At 43.9% G+C, this 17,475-nt stretch overlaps 2 protein-coding genes across 9 annotated transcripts in view; one reads left to right on the top strand and one right to left on the bottom strand.

Moving 5' to 3' along the window:
- The window catches only part of PCSK2 (proprotein convertase subtilisin/kexin type 2), a 101,079-nt gene extending 90,510 nt beyond the window's left edge, over positions 1-10,569 (top strand). For all 4 annotated transcript variants that reach the window (XM_080587124.1, XM_080587122.1, XM_080587125.1 and 1 more), the window contains exons 10-12: positions 849-949; positions 3,439-3,666; positions 8,244-10,569. In XM_080587124.1, coding sequence (XP_080443250.1) covers positions 849-949; positions 3,439-3,666; positions 8,244-8,730 — 816 coding nt within the window. In that variant the 3' untranslated portion in view covers positions 8,731-10,569. The remainder of the gene's footprint in view (positions 1-848; positions 950-3,438; positions 3,667-8,243) is intronic.
- Positions 9,070-17,475, bottom strand: part of BFSP1 (beaded filament structural protein 1) — a 75,983-nt gene continuing 67,577 nt past the window's right edge. For all 5 annotated transcript variants that reach the window (XM_080587117.1, XM_080587118.1, XM_080587119.1 and 2 more), the window contains one exon: positions 9,070-15,767. In XM_080587117.1, the coding sequence (XP_080443243.1) occupies positions 14,833-15,767 (935 nt within the window). In that variant the 3' untranslated portion in view covers positions 9,070-14,832. The remainder of the gene's footprint in view (positions 15,768-17,475) is intronic.

The following is a 17,475-nucleotide window of genomic DNA, read 5'->3' as shown; positions in this document are numbered from 1 at the left end:
ACAGTCTCATAGTGAGAGCAGCATGGAGAATCATGCTCAAGTCCTTTTTGGGGCCATAGTTACTACTGGAAAGTAGGCAGTGTTTGAGTGTAACTGAGATTCTCTTCCACTGTACTGATCACTGCTCTTCAGCACCTCCACCGTAGCCAGGACTTAGTCCAATTCAGAGTGACAAATGGAGGGGTGGTAACTCGAGGTCAGCCCTTGCCAAAGGCAGCTATACATTTTCCGTGGCCTGTCTCAAACCCCAAAGATTTTGTCCATTGCAGCATCCTAAAGGCCGGTGTGCAGTAGCAGAAGGAAAAATACTGGTTTCTGTTCTGGTATTGGCACTGTGCTGGTGTCAGCTGAAATGATCTGTGGCACCTTTCTCATTATGACCAGAAAATTTACTTGTAAGTTTTCCTTCAGGTCTCTTGTAGGGACTAATCTGCATAGAAGGCAGCAGCCTGTTACTGGTCCTGGCTTTGGACTTGCACAAATGTTAGAAATCTCGGTGCTCTTACCAATTCTAGTTTCCAACTTGCATGATAACCATGGGGAAACGTAAGGCCTTCGGTTAAACTGTGTTTATAGGAATTAAGTGATATCCATATAAGTCCTAAGTGACAATGAACATTGTTTTCCTACATTGTAATTTATTCTTGCATTCCCACCTTCTGTAACTGTCTCTCACCACGTTTTTAAATTTATACACAAGTCTAAAGAAGAAAACAGATCCTGGGAACAAATACACAATTCGTCTGAAGGACAAGGACATGAACTCCACTTTCTATGTTTTTCTGGGTCTGTAGCTGCAAGGAAAATGGCCTAGCTGGTTTCAGTAATTAAGTCTAATATCATTGCAGGCTACCACAGACTTGTATGGCAACTGCACCCTGCGTCACTCAGGAACGTCTGCAGCTGCCCCTGAAGCAGCCGGAGTGTTCGCCTTGGCCCTGGAGGCTAAGTATGCTGTTAAGAAATTCCTTGTGAGCTCTGGAGAGGAGGGGGCCTGGGGTTTGTTTAACGTTGTTCATCATGTAAGCTGGTTGTGGCACAGCTGCTAGAACGAGCAGCTGACAAGCTGCCTGAAACAGCAGAGACGCGGCTGGTAACTTACAGATGGAGCTACAGCCTTGCCAGAGCCATACACCAGGCCGCGTACGTTCTGGCTGACTTCCCTCTGCCCGCCCGCTACATCCACAGCTTCCAGGGGTTTGTTTGAGGGACAGGTTATGTCGTTTCTCCACATGTCCAGTGGGGAATGCCCAACTTACAAAAATGTAAGAACAAACCTATGGGAGTTCATCTTGTCCCACTTGCTGTCTGCAATGACAGATGCCACGGGGCAACAATACCAAGCAGGGACTGAGAGTGATCTTTCACCAAGCAGCTTTGGCAATCAGTTGTTTGGAGAGGGAGCAGTCAGCCTATCCCATTTTAACAGCCGCAAGCAGATTTATCCTTCTTGAATTTGTCCAATTCTTTTTCAAATTGTCTGTGTATTTGGCACCTGTATCATCCAGTGGCAATCAATTCTACAGTAATAATATTTTTTGGCAGCAGTGAGGAATGCTTCCTTTGTTGTTTCTTACCCCATTGCTGGCAATTTGCTTTTGTGCTACATAATTGCTGTGTTATGTGAGAGAATAAATGTCCATTGTCTGTTTACCTTCTCCATGCTGTTCATGACATTGGAGACCTCTTATTCATCATCTTTTTTAATGATGAGGAAAAGGTTTTCTTACAATAACCTACACCATCTTTTTACTTTGTGTTAAGTCGTTTTATGAAGTGAGACAACATTTGCTCAGCTATACAGCTTCAGTTGCTGTAATCTTGGCACAAACTGAACACTGTGTACATAGGTTTCTTCAGCTTTATATAGAAGAATGAGACAAGGTTTATACTGTTAGCAGAGCAATTGTGCTCAGAGAATGACTTGGACTAAGTCTCATTTTTCAGGTTTTATTCACACCAAACAAACATGCCAGATGTTCAACTTTGGATGATCAATCCTTCTACTATCGAATTTATTCAGTGGGACAGCCACAGTGTAATAGATTAATATGGCCATAAAAATAAGTCTTCAGACTTAATGAATTTCCTGACCACTGCATGTTTAACCTGGACTACAACCCTAGTACCTCAGTGATGATCACTCCTCTTCTTTTGGGCTGTTCTTGAAGACCTTAATTAATCTTGCCAAACAAGCAGAAATCACGAGTAAAAATTGGCCTAACTTATAGTCTGCATTTGGTTTTCTAGCCTTTGCTGAGAAGACAGAAAAGAAAAAGATGAAGAACTGTCAGTGTCTCCTCTCTCCTTCCAGCCTGACTCTATTACTGCTCTGCTGTGTTGTGCAGGGTTACCCTGGATGAGTTGAAGGGATGGCTAACAATTTCCCTCTTCCTGCAATGTTTCCCAGCTCATGTATATCTGACTGTTTCTAAAAACTAGCTAATCTGTGAAACGGAAAGTACAGTTTTAAGACACATAGCAACTCTTAAAGGGTTTCAGTAAGAATGATGCAAGTGATCTCTGGTTTTCAGCTACCTTGTGTCACCTCAAAGAAGTGAAAGTAATTGGCTGTTCTGGTGTACGTTCAGCATGCACACATGCTTATTACTTGGTGCACAGAAAGCTGAAAAACTGATCCTTTGGGGTTGATGGTTTGAATCAGACACATTGTAATGTTGAAAGAGTTCATCATAAAACAACTGGAATAGCTTTAGTTATGTAGAATTAGAATGTCAGTGCTAAAGCTTCCAGAATAATAACTTGTAAGTGCCCTTCCTGTCATCATAATCACTGCAAATCTAGGAAGACAAGAGCTGATGATGAAGGATGATCATGGAATCTAGACAAACGTTACGTTACTGCCTCCATCCTTGCTAGTATATCACTGGTGACGAGCCTCCATCATACCTCGCAGTGCAGACCTGCACCCCCCACAGCCCATAACCCATATTCACAGTCTGCTGAAATTAGCAAGACCTTGTCGTTATAGCTTGCCACCTTCATCCATCTGATCAGAGCTTCTCTGGGTGACCCTTGGAAGGTCCATGGGAAAAGCAGCAGGAGCAGGCAAGGAAAAGAGGGCAAGATCTAAGAGGAAGGTTAGACTAAATTGTGTCATCATCCTTTTCTTTTTGTATTATCTTTATCATCTCGTATAATATTCCTCCCATTTTATTAGCTTAAAAATCACATGGTAGATATTTAACATGTAGTTGAAAGCAGTTGCTGTCAGAAATGACTTTGTAGTTTTGGGGAAGTGCTACACAATTAAAACCTATTCCTCTGCCCACTGAAATCATCAGAAGCTTGTTACTGATATGTATATAGATACAATTTATGTGTGACTCACAGAAGCAAATTTTACCAAAGGGCCTACTCAAACACACTGCGTTTCTTTAATATCTGTGGGAACTGTATCATGTTACTCTTCCACAGCTTGGATCTGACATGGAGAGACATGCAGCATCTGACAGTCCTCACCTCCAAAAGGAACCAGCTCCACGATGAAGTTCATCAGTGGCGCAGAAATGGCGTTGGGCTGGAATTCAACCACTTGTTTGGCTACGGTGTCCTAGATGCAGGAGCGATGGTTAAGATGGCAAAAGACTGGAAGACCGTTCCCGAGCGATTCCACTGTGTTGGGGGGTCAATACAGGAGCCTGAGTAAGTGTATGGTCTGGTATTTTTGGTTTGTCTCTTGCCAGCACTGAAGAGACCGCAGGCAGGCAAATATCTTGACAAAGAACAAGATAATCAGAGAAACATAATGAACATTTTATTCTAAGAAAGCTTAACGTTATCAGTAGCATTCCAGATATTTCAGTAAGCTGATAAAATGAACGACATGATCTTTCAATTCCTGGTTTGCTGGAGGAAAACTGAGCGCATAGGACAGCTGATCTTTAGTGTCACTGCGAGTGCCAGTAGCGCTAATAGCAGCATCCATTTCTCCTAAGTACTTACAGGTGTGTTTACGCCACAGTTTGTGTGAATAAACAGCCTGTGCAAGAGGGAAAACCCAAGAAGCTGGCACCATAAATTACATAAACTGCTGCCACATGAAATATCTGTCAGCCAGGTCATATCTCCTTGTGACCTATTCCAGCAGACAGTTTTATCTGCAGAAGACTGAAACAGTCATCTACAGGTAGCAGTGATTCAGTTTCAACATTACCTCATTTAACCGTGTTTGGTTTATGTTCTTCAAATCACTAATTGCAGGCTAGGTAGTCAAATTATTTTCTGATTACCTTTGTGTGCTGAAGTGAATGAGTCAACAAGTGAATGAATTAATACTAATTAACTACAACAGCTATAGTTCAATTTAATTGTTTGAAATACTAACCTAATAATGGCCAATTTATGTCTTTAACATTTGAAATTTGACGTTTCGGTGCCATTTTTGAAAGCATCATTATTCTATTGGAAAAAGAAATCAAATCAAAATGCTGCCCTAGTAGGTAGCTCAGCCAGGCAAAGACTAAGTTTGCCCCCAACCTCCAGATGGGTTTGCATTTGCAGGATCCAAGGTTCTACAGCTGAGATCTGAGTTTTAATTTACCTGGCCTACGTATGCTTATAGGTAGGAAACAAATGAGAGGGTGCCGAAGCTAAATTTGAGCTATCTCTAGTTTATTCCTAATTTAAATGCAGACTGATGGTGTTTGCAAAGACAAGGTATTTCATTTATCTCGGTGTGGCCCCATTTTTTTGAAATGAATGTCCACTCTAGAGGACGAGTTTCATTATGGAGGTTTGGCTGCATGCATTAGGCAGTGTGGTTGAGGTTTGCTGGGAATAGACTGAACCAGAGCTGGGCAATAAGTAGTACTACAGTCAGCCTGCCTTCGCTTTTCTGTCCCATTTCCACTGTTGAATGGAGTGTCGGATAGAAAAGGTCATGGGATGTTCCAAAGAGTTGCTTTCCCTGGGTGATGGAAGGGCATTTCCTCTGTCCCAAAGACCTGGCGCTGTCGTAAGGCCCTCCTAGAGCTGTGACTGCCCCAAAAACTTGAGTTGAGCAGTACACAGGGTTGTATTGGTGTCTTTTGAGAGCAGCGCCCAGAACAGCACAGACATCAGTGAGGATGAGATTTTAAAAGCATACAACAGCAGAGAAGTTATTCCAACCAAGTCAGTCTCTGCTGAAACCTCCTGATACTGCAATAAAGGCTTAGCATGAGGTCGGTATGGGTGCCCCCTATATGTGATGTATCTGTACGTTAATGGTGCTGCTATAGTATTTATGTCCACCCATGCAAACGTCTCTGACAGCAGGTAATAAACATCATGATTTGCAAGTTTATATCTTTTGAACTGCACCGTAAATAAAACTGTTGAAGTTTTAATGCCTCCAGAGATATTCTGGAAATGAAAACTCCATTTCTGCCATAAACAATTGATCTATTTTTTCAGTTTGGTCTTGCTGCAGCAACATTTACTGTAAGTATTCTGTATGTATTTATATAGCTAAATATATTTGGATATATAAATGTATATTTTCCCTATATATTTGGGTAGATGAATAGTGGCACAGAGGTGTGTGCCACAGCAGCACTGTTGATTGGCAGAAGCAGGGCAGGAAATTACCTACAGCCTGGAACATGCAGAGTGATGGAGGAATCAGTACTGAAAGTGCAGCATGTCTCTTCTGCCTGAAGAAATGCTTGTTAGCAATGGGAACTTTCCCTGAGAAGGGATTTTTGTTGGGTCAGCAAAAAGAAAAAGAAAAAAAAAGGACAAATCTTATGATTGTGGCTGGCCCAAGGAAATACAAAGATGATTAAATCAGTGATAGCTCATTTGCTGTGGAACAGAGGCACAGGAGCGAGCTTCTGGAAGGCAGTTAGCTCCCCCTACTCATCTCTGAAGCTGGGTCCTACGCTCCATGTGAAGGCAAACACACATGGTGCAACTGGGCAGCGGTACCCCGAGGGTGGAAAACCTGTCTTCTCTTCTGCTCCTTTTGTGGCAGGCTCACCCACCCCCTCGTTCTTTGAGTTTCTTTTGGGAAATTCACCTTGCCTAGAGTAATTATTCTAGTGAAGCAGAGAGCACTGTATTCTAGTTAATAGAAAGGGGCAAATGGAGCAAGCCTTTTCTCACATGTTTCAGTGAGCTAACTTTGCACTGCAGCCCTCATAAAGATGGAGAGAAGCTGTCAGGCTGTCTGCAAAGCACATGGAGTGGTAACACTGCGCGTTCTCCTATTTCTTTGATATTTTGGTGTTGATAGATAGAAAAGAGTCGCACTGTGGGGTCCTCCTTCATTCGCTGCAGGAGATACAAAGCACTTATCACAGTTCTCAGAATGAAGCATTGTTTAACAACGCGCTGTCCCTTGTGTTGTCCCTTGTGTGAGATAGCTGTGAGATGATGCCAATTCAGATTGTTTTGAGGATGCTGCTTCCCATGCAGAGAAATTTCAAGCATATGGCAACTGTGAGATTACATCCTTCACCTCTGGCTGGCATATAGTGCATTTTTCTTGTGCTGCAGGACACAAAATGTATCTTGAGGGTATTGTACTGGTGTGTTCAGATACTTTAGCTATACAATATTTACGTTAAACCAGCTTCTGCAGCAGGGCATCCTTAAATTCAGAACACCACCTTTTTTTTTTTTTTCAGTTTAACGTAAGTGTTTACATGCCTTGAGGATCTGGGCATGAATGTCTTTTTATACTGCAAGGAGCCTATATTCTATGAAAGGGGGGGCGCTGAGACATGCCTGAGCTAATTAGCGATGCACTGAGCAATACATGGAGCTCGCCTCAGGGAGAACAGAATTCCTGGAAATTAGGCTTGAGTGAAACACTTTCACTGCTCTCTTAAGACTGCACTATTTCAGTAGCAAGGGGAAAGGTTGGATTTATACTCAAATTTCTTTTGAAAAGAAGGCATTCCTCTAACAGTGTCCGGCCAGCGTCCCTTAAAAGGGGACACCCTTTTAAAAAGTGACACTCTTCCTCATTTTACTGCAAAACCTATGTCACGGAGACGCCATAAGCACCGGGAGCGTTAGTAAAGTGTGACTGGAGTATTTGGAGTATGTGGGCCAGGCACCAGCATCCTCAGGGCTGCCCGGGGCCCTGAGCAGGGCTGCCCAGCGCACAGTGGCTGCTGGGGTCCGCTGCAAGAGCTGGGAAGGCGCCGGAGCAACATGCTCTCCCCCAGCATGCTCTCGCCTCTTCTGGCAGCGCTGGAGGTGTGCTGGGGCGATGCTGCTGTCTGCCCGGCATGTGGGGAGCCCAGAGCACAAGCCAGGGTAATGTTGGTCCTTTCTGTGTGGCACTCGCCCTGCTGACAGCTGCAGCTGAGACCATTCATTCAGTCCCAGCTGCGACTCCACAGAGCGGGCGGGAGGCAGCCTGATGCTCCTGCTAGGGAGCTGCCAGGCCTTGTATCCTCTGTGCCTGCAGCTTGCCAGCAAAAGAGCTCAGTGCGTTGATGCCTTCCACTGGGTGACAAGTCCTTGCAAAATAAATGCTGCAGGACTGAGCCTATGTTCCAGCTGTGGATCTGGTATGTTTTTTGGTACAACTCGTATGTCCACCCTCACATGGACAATGGTCCTTCACTTACAAGTTCACCTTCCTCAGGACTGACTTATAACAACCAGGAGATTTATGACTCAAGGTTTGGCACTCTGGGAGCTCAGGAAACAAGTGTGACTTTTTTCCTGTGTGTTCCTGTACGGGAGCAGTTCAAGGACAGCAATCTTCATGGAAAAAAATATTTTCCAAATGAGCTGAAAGTGGGGTCCAACCTTTGTGTCTGTTTCCAAATCAGAGCAAGGATCCAGACTTGAATATGCCTGCACTGAAATTCCGTGCAACTGGCTCCTGCGACTCCAAAGTCATCTTCTGCCGTCTTTTAGGGTGACTGACACAACCACCCGTGGCTCGTTAACTGACTATACACTTAATTGTGCAATTACCCAATATAGCAGTGATCGGTAGAGGCAGCTATTAAATATATGCTAGCATTTCTCAAATAGCAGTATATGCTTCTTAATTGTATTCTTTCTCTCACTGTGTAGGTGTACATTTCATAACGTATTTTCAAACTACAGTTTTAATACCATTTTTTAAAAAAAGAATATTTTCTTTCTGGCTAAGTTTGCAGCTATTATTTCCTTGCCTTTCCATCTGTGAGGCACCAAAACACATTGGTTTTAGAATAAGTCATGTCATGCTGCATATATCCTTTTCATTTGCTTAATTATCTTTTGACCTGCAGAAAGATACCACCAAGTGGCAAGCTGCTCCTCACACTTACAACTGATGCTTGTGAGGGGAAGGAGAATTTTGTCCGTTACCTTGAACACGTCCAAGCAGTTATAACTGTGAATTCAACTAGGCGAGGAGACCTCAACATCAACATGACCTCGCCGATGGGAACAAAATCCATTCTACTGAGCCGGCGTCCCAGGGATGACGACTCCAAGGTGGGTTTTGACAAATGGCCTTTCATGACCACACACACTTGGGGAGAAGACCCCAGAGGCACATGGGTCCTAGAGATTGGGTTTGTCGGCGGTGAGCCACAGCGGGGCGTGCTGAAGGAGTGGACACTGATGCTGCATGGGACCCAGAGTGCACCATATATAGACCAAATAGTAAAAGATTATCAGTCCAAACTGGCCATGTCTAAGAAGGAAGAGCTGGAAGAAGAATTAGATGAAGCAGTGGAGAGAAGCCTGAAGAGTATACTGAGCAAGAACTAGTCTGTTCTGCATGATGGTGTCTTTCATTTCCCAGAGCCCTCTATTCACCTTTCTACTATCCAAACCTCTGTGTTAGACATATTACAATGATCGTCTCTGTAGCCAAATTATCACATTTTCTTGATTTTAAAGTCTTATATCTTGTCAATAATTATTTTAATTACCACTGAAGCAATCCTTTTTTTACTCTAAACCACAAATATATTGTCCCCCACCAAATACTATGTACAGTTTGTGACTGTAAATGATTTTTCTTTTGTGTCATACAAATAGGTAATACCTGCAAACACGTTTATGGCTTTTCCCTTCATATTTTTGTGATACATGTTGTTTGTATTAAAAAAAAAACAAAAAGAGTGAATTTTAACATTGGCAGTTGGTGATAATGGGTGCATTAAAAAAATTATTGTGAGTGAGGGAATCACAAAGAGTTTAGTTGGCTGGAGAGGTCTTTGAATGTCTAACAGCTCCTTTTGCATCATGGACTTCAGTGGGACCTTCCCCACTGGGTTCAACCAAAGTAGCACTAGACCCTATAAAAAGAAATAATCCACAGGTGAAGAAAAATTACCCATCCAATTTGCAGAAACTAATTCTTCTCAGAGCATTCTTTAGTATATACACCTACACAACGTACACACTAGCACTTCAGCTGCGGAATGGTTCAACGAGCATGCAATAAGGAAGGTCAGGTGATGCTGAAGCCAGGTGACAAGAAGTGCATTGCAAACAGGGTCAGGGCATTCTAGAAGCACAAATTTCAAGTTTTTTGTTGTTCTTGTTGTTGTTGTTTAGTTTACTTTTGGCTTTTGTTTTTAATGTTGGCAATTTAAATCAATATACCATCTCTTACAGCAGCATAAGCACATAGGGAATGAGCTGCAAGATTTCTGGCAACCTGTGTGCAAAAGTTTATCTGCTCACCTTGATACTGAAAGCTCTGTTCTACAGCATAGTGGAATATGAGGCTGAGTCAGCATTTCCAATCACAGACCCCTGTTTTCTGGGGTTTACAACCTGGCTGTCAGTAAATTGCTGTGGGAGAATTTGTAGTATGCAGCTTCAGTCCCAGAGCAATTTTTTAATCATATTTCACTAAAAAAAAAGGAAAAAAAAGTTATTTTTGTGTTATACAAATATATTTAAGGCGAAAAATATGCCTACATTATTTACATGTAATGCAAAGTTGGCCTTCTTGGGAAATAAAATGTAGTGTGTTTGGGAAGATTTGTCAGTAACCATTGCTCTTTGGCGTTTAAAGAGTCAGTCCCACTTTCACTTCTCATATGTGAGTAAATTCAGTCTCTCCTGCCCATGGAGTCTGCTCTGGCTATTGCCGCAAGACATAACGTTCCCTCAAGGGGGATGCCTCATGCTAACAACCACTACATGTTCTCAGGTGTGAGATCCCAAATTGAACCTTTGAATAATAAAGGGTCTTGATTTTGCAAATGCTTAGGCACTCACAGTAAAATCAGAGGACCTACTCAAATACTAATTTTAAGCAGGTGCTTAAGATGTTTGAGGATCCAAGATCTACTTTTTAGCAGTGACTGGTTTCAGAGTTTTATTATGTATTTTTAATATACAGAGTATTCATCTAAAGTGTTTTAATAAGCGTTTTCCTGGGTAATCAGGTGCATAGTGGTAGAAACGTATTCAGTAAGTAAATATTTATCTAACAAATCAAAAATGCAACCCAAAGGTTATATGGTGCATACATTTCATTGAAGAATGTATAATTTATTCTGTTATTTCAAGTGAATATCCATCTTTTATCCTTTCACAAGGCCTGTTCTTTCCTTTACAAATCCAAATGCAAATAAATAACTCAACCTACTTGAAGTCTATGTGAATTACGTTGTACGCCCAAGACAAGCAGTCTCACACCGTTCACAGGTTCTTTGTTACACGCAGCAGTCCGTTAAGACAATCAAGTCACATTTGGATAAAACAGATTTCAGCAGGAGAAGAATCAGGCACTGTGTAATTTTTATTTTAGAAGTGCTCTTAGTATTTGTTCAAACACATTATAGTGTCAGTTGCGTTCAACGTGGTGATTTAAAAATTACCCCAAGGATGAGATGGGCCTACTTCAAACCATGAACTGGAGTTTATGAGGCATAACCCCAAACTCTGTGAAGTTAAATGGGGGGGACAGGTTTGTTGGTGGGTGTTTGGAAGCGAAGGGACTGCACTGACTTCAGTAGGTTTTCAGAGAAGGCACAGAATTCTCAGAAAGAGCACCATATACATATCAGAGGGAAGAATTTACCATATATATCTATTTATGCATACTCCTGTATGTCCAAATGCATAGAACACTCCTGTGGTACCTCTCCCCCCACCCCCCCACCCCCATTACATACAATATGTATATTCAGGGTATGTTACATATATTTGCTTACAAATATCTACAGAATTACATATGGTATGTAATGTCTAATACATACACACACTGTTACTTTTTGTGTTTATGTGTTCAAAGAAACAGAGAACTGGAAGCTACTGAAGGACTTCTAAAATGTGGAAAAAGTTTTGGAATCAGAAAAGTCCATGTGAAAAATCTTAAATGAATGTGTACATTCCTTTCCATTGCATTCATGTGATTTTGCAAGGCTGTTTCATCATTAAATATCTTATATAGCAACAAAATAACTAGATGGTTGTTCATATTTTCATAATGTTGACATAGTATATTAAGTGAAAGATCACAACAATGATAAACAGAATGGTGAGTTTTGATATAAGTATATATAAAGTTAAGTGTATATACAATATAGAGATCTACTGCAAATTCTTCAGGATTTTTTCATCAGGGGATTGCTGAAAAAATTTGTCCAGTTAGGCTAAGTTTTTATGATATTGCTGATGGAAAATAAAGTTAATTTGTTAGTATTTATAATAAAGGGGAAAATGAAGCTCATGGTTTGAAACAGGTGAATATTGTTTAACTAACGCCCTGTGATGATGTTTTATAATCTGAGTAAAATAAAGAGCTGTTGTAAACTGGCAGGTCCTATCATCATTGCTTACCCATAAGTACGTGGAAGGTAAGCTGATATAAGTGGGCTGAATTCCTAACCCTCTGCTTTTTATACTTTTCATACTGATAAGGAAATTTGTGTCCTATGTTGGAGACTTGAGAAAACAAACACGCTCCTGTGAACCAGCTGATAGCAACAGGTGAAGGGTAACAGGCTTTATGTTAGCTCTGTGACGCGGTGGGGCACAGGAGAGTACGGGTACAGGCTAGGAACAGCCTTGGGCATTACTTACGTGGTTCGACCAGGCGCCAAGGGAAGCTGTGCAAGCGCATGAGGCTGTGCTGCTGCTCTCACTGGGGAAGGGGGTGGATGCTCAGGAGGACAGTGACATTTTTGCACTGTGTTTCATAAGCAATGGCAGTTCTGGCCCTGAGGAAACAACAGGACCTGCCACAGCAGTGTTCTTCTCTGCTGTTTGGAGCACTTTGAGCCACGAACAAACTGGTTTCCTTCTACCCCCCTACCTCCCAGTTACGCTTTTGGATACTTTTTAAGCACACATAATCCCATAGCACAGGGTGTGTGTGGTTTTAAAATATAATTTCTTACCCTTTCTGCAGTAATAAAAGATGGCCAGGAGTCTCCTTTTCTAGCTCTTATCATTGGGGCAGGAACGTGTCTGTCTGAACCTGTGCCTTAGCCCAGGCTTTACTGAGCAGATGCTCAGAAGTATTTCATCGTTACACTTCAGCATTTTAGTGTTTGAGAAACTGCATTTAAAGCGGTGGTTAATCCATGTATCAGGAGATTTAACAGCCCTGCCAGCACTGTCATTGCAAACAATGTGTACTAGTCTTTTTCTATATCCTTGCCATCTGTATTTCACGATGAGGATCTGCCCGTCACCTGCTGCCCTACTGGGACACTGCCATGTTTGTGTGTGGCAGGCCAGCGACTGGATCAGCATTTAGGCCTTAGGGCTTCGTGGTCCTTGATTTCCCCTGAGGCTGCTGTCAGTGGCACGCAGCACCAGCTCAGTTTGAGTCCTGCACCTCCACGTTGTTGCTGGTGCAACGCAGCGCGTAACGCCGGCAGTACCACTACGTGCCGCCCAACTCCTGTGCCGCGGGAGCCCCTTTACACTGAGCAGCTGCTGACCAGAGCTTACTGGCATCAGAAAAACCTCTGCGTGCCAGGACAGCACGGAACAGCTGGAAGTGGCAGGGGACAGTCACACCTCTGGTACCTAACTCAGGCTCTCCTGAAATACTGCTTCCTTTCCATCGACTAAAGGATTTTTTTATATTCTGAGCATTAAGTTCTCTGTACTGCAGTGAAATAAGATGGTTGGAGATTTACCCAGTTCTGGCTACATGCCGCATGAATCTGTTTGCATCCTGTTTTGTTACAGAATTATTAAACAGACTTCCTGTTGCTGCAGACTTCTTTGTACTTGCAGTAGTCACAACCTGCTTCCAGCAGGGGTAATGCTGAGCAGCTGCTCCCAGCTCACCAGAGCGCAGCCTGTGCATGCTTTGATAAATCCCTTCTACGCAGTTATTTACAGTGCTAAGATACTCAAGAGCACCAAAACCTGTAGCAAGAAATGTCTGGCATCTATTCCCACAGCTTTTCAATAAAACATCATCCAAAAATAATCCTGACTTTAAAAAGTGACACTGTAGGGTCACCTGTCCCTGGTTCAAAAATAAGGTGCCGTTTCACCAGACAGAACAGCCACAACAGATGCGATACTAAACCTGCACTGGAAGTTACTAAGGAGAAAATAACAATATTGAAGGAAAATCTCACTGGCTGTGAGAGACAGTCATGAAGTTCAGGCTAGCCAGCTCTTTCCTCCCCAGCTGTTTGGCATAATGAGCTATAAAGGAAAACCCTAACAATGCAGCGAGCTGAAAATAAAACTTTAAGAACTCTGCTGGGGCAGGAGAAGGAAAAGTGCAGAGCCCAACCCAGTAAAGCATGTCGATGGGTACTTTACTTTAATGGTTCGTTGGTTTTTTTAAACCTAAAGTCAAGCTGAGACCTAAATGATTTACTGCAGCAAAGCTTTAAATCATGCTCTACATGAGCATATCCACAAGGATTTCTTTTTTTCTTCCTGAGTCAAGGATCCGTGGAGGATGTTACAGAAGTACTGCTTTGTGCTTCTCCAGGAATGGCGACATGGGAAGGCACCACTTGTTCCCTGTGGTGCTGCAGGTGACTAGGATGCAACAGGATCACGTAGCAGAATTAAACTCTGCAAAATGCTACAGTCAAAGGAAATGCCAAACAAGGAAATACCAAAAAGCAGTCTTTTGAATTGTCTGCAGTCTGCTCAAAAGCTTGTTGGCAATCTTAAATACTTTAATTGTGCTAGTGAAAGAAAAATAATGCTTTTAGTGTATTTTATAACGGATTTCCTTGCTTTACTTTGGTGGAACTTCAACTTTTATTCTGAGAAGATGTGCAGTAAGATCTTATTTCAAACACAGAGAGTTTCTCTTCATATCCAAAAAGAGCATTCTGCCAAGCTCACCTCTAGTTAAAGACTGTAAATGAGAGAGGTGTGGAATAGGTTACAAAACTCAGGTTTCCAGCTCCTCCTTTGGAAGGACTCCTGCATACCCAGTCAGGTAACTTTTAATAGTGGAGCCTATCGTGCAACGGTAAAGGCAACACACACCCACAGTGGGTATTTCTGTAGAAGGCAAAGCTTTTATTAAAGGAACCAGATGTTACAAGTTAACATTTGCAGCTGTCTGAGAGAGAAGGAATCTTATGGCAGCTAGAGGAGCAGTAGGGGAATATGCACTGGCAACCTGCCCTGGATACTTTGGAAAGCCAGGCAACTCCGTAATGGTAATTAATTTCAACTTGTCCTAATCATGAAAATAAGTCACACAGAATGTGCCTACTGCTCCTTGTCCTGGAGTGTTCTCACAGTCATTACACCAAAGGCGAGCCTACATCAGACAGGATTGCCATCAAAGTCTCAATCTGGTCCATACCAAACAGCAAAACTCTCACTACTGTATCATTCGGTCAGGAAAAAAGAATACATCATTTAATAACTACACCAGACAAGTTGACTACCGAGGGTGCGTGTCACTTAAGAGCCTTTGTCACCCGTTTTCTTCTTGCTTGTCTTCTCTATCATTGTCTCCACGATCATTGCTGTTTCTTCATATGTCTGAATTCTGTCATCAGAAAACTTCTCGATGGACTCCACCACCTCCACCTTCTCATAGCTCATGGAGCCAGGCAAGCCCGCTTCCCTGAAGAGAAGGTCCTGCTTATCTTCGCGGTCATACTCCGTCTCTCGAAGGACTCCTGGCTCTGTCGGGCTTATGGGACCAGGGGAAGGAGTTGTTTCAGGCTCAGAGATGTCTGGATACTTTGTGACTTGCTCAATTTTTCCTCTTCTTTTGTCCCATTCAAACATGTCTTCTTTCTCTTCCTCTTTCAGTTTATCTTGGGGTTCAAACTCTTCCCTCCTTTCACAGACATCCCTCTTTTCTGATGGCTCAGTAGGTTCGGGCAGCTCTGGTATGGGCTCCACATCACCGCTGATTGTCACCTTCCCATTGCTGGTAGAAACTGTGATCCCTCCCCCAGCCGGAACGGAGGACAAGAAGCAAGGTTCTTCATAGCCTTCCTCCCCTGTTACCAGCACGTAACGCCCTTTAGGTTGGGAATCAGTTTTAGCTTCTGGTCGCTTGTGAACTCTTATTTTCTCCCTCACAATGTTACACAATTTATCAAAGGCTTTACTTATCTGGGCTCCATCAGGTACATCCTCTGGGACTGTTTCTTTTTCAACAAGTTTTAATCCCTCCTGCCCAGGTTCACATGTGACTGAGCCTTCGTGCCTGAACTCCATCTGATCTTGGTCAAAAACTTCCAGAGTTCTTCCATACATTTTTTCAGGTGAGAGGCCATCGGTTATGTCTTTAGACATGATCTCCTTTTTCCTGAAAATTTTCTTTGTCAGCGCTTTTTGTCTGGGCTTTACACTGGCAATCTCTTGCATAGCCTGGGTGATATCTAGGGGAGATGAAAACAAAGCAAACAACAAACAGTGCTGAGCACGGCTGCTGCAAACGCTAAAGCCATCCCTCACCCTTGCTGCCGTAGGTGGAGACTGAAGGCAGCAAAATGTGAGCACATCTTCCCCTAGCGCATTGGACAGCTGCTTCTTTACCCGGCCCCTCTCAGCCAAGCAGCGATTTCGCATCTGAGACAGCCCCCTCCACACACAGCACGAGGACACGGCGACTTTGCAGCACGAAAGGCAGCGGCACAGCACGCTCCCCTGTCGCCAGGCCTGTATCAGGGTTCAGCACCAGCATGCAGAGCCTGCTGCCGCAGCTGGGCTCAGCACCGTCCTCCCAGGCATCATGGCAGCTCCCTGAGCTGGACAGCAAACCTCGTCTCCGGACACAGAGACTGAAGCCACGTGCCCAAAGTCAGAGCACCAGCCCCGCAGTGGGAGTCAGCGGGAAAAGACTGCCTGGCTTCATACAACTCCACAAGCTGCGAGGGGTTTGGGGGAGTGTGGGGAAACCCAAAAATCTTATTTAAAACCTTCCCACTGCGTGCAGAGCAGCCGGGTGAGCAGTCCAGGCCTGAAGGGAAAGGTGAGCACCAGCACCAGCTCCTCCTGTGTTCCCGAAGGCAGGCTCTGAGGGTGTCCCCTGCAGGGCCTCCGACAGCAGGGGGACGCCTCAGCTTTGGGTCCCAGTGGGACTCAGAGCAAGCCAGGCACCCCCTGCCCATTTGGGGTGGGGGCAGACGCAGGGAGGCGGATCAGGAGGGAGCAGCGAGCAGCAGTGGGTGCGGAGCTGGGAGCCACCCAGCCAGAAGAGCAACATTGCTGCCTCTCTGACCTCTGATGCTCAGATCCAGGCCCATGGGGAGGGCAAACCTCTGCCCACAGCCATTATTTCTGATTTCCTGCGCCTGTCACTAACCGTGGGCCCTGTCGTAGCTCAGGAGCAGCAGGAGCACAAGGAGGCTACTGACATCCATGGCATGAGCAGCTAGAGCAGAGGAGGCAGAGAGGTTGGTTCTGGGAATTAAGGAACACGGGGACAGATTAATACTAAGATGCCTTCCCAAGGCAACTGTGCTTGGCAAGTGTCACAGGTACAGGCACGTAAGATGCCCTGTGAGCCCTGCAGGCAACACGCAGAGGTGTGGTTCGAGACGGGCCGAATCCTCAGCGGGTATAAAACAACCCTCAGCAGGACAGCAGTTATATACAGCTGCTGAGGATTTGGCCTCATGCCTTATGGGCCCATTCCATTTAAAACTGCTACATTTCACAGGACAGTTAGACGAATTACACCTGCACTCCAAAAAAAACCCAGCCCTAATTCAACAAAAGACAGTGTATCTTCAGTCTCAGGGGTGGTTTGTTACCAGTAAAAACCCAGCAACCTTGGATTTAAGCTATAGTGAGCGATGCTGTGTGCTGTAACAAACTACAAACTCCCCTTTCTATGAACAAATTCCCCTTTTTGTTAAGCCATCCCCTCTGTTTAGTCCTGGCCATTCCCACGTCACTGGGAAATGGAACAAGCACCCTGACTCTAACAGGCAATCCTACAGCACAGAGGAAGCACCCCATCCAGAGGAAAACAGGCCATAAACAGGATGAAAGAAGCGTCCTCCACCGGCCTGCCGCACTACCCCTGTCCTGATGCTGCCTGCACATGACTGAAGTATGGGACAACAACTTGCAGCAAGCCAG

This window comes from Anser brachyrhynchus, assembly GCF_964034855.1.
Source record: "Anser brachyrhynchus genome assembly, chromosome: 3".
NCBI lineage: Eukaryota > Metazoa > Chordata > Aves > Anseriformes > Anatidae > Anser > Anser brachyrhynchus.
The sequence above is the reverse complement of the archived record's forward strand: the minus strand, read 5'-3'. Positions and strand labels throughout refer to the sequence as shown.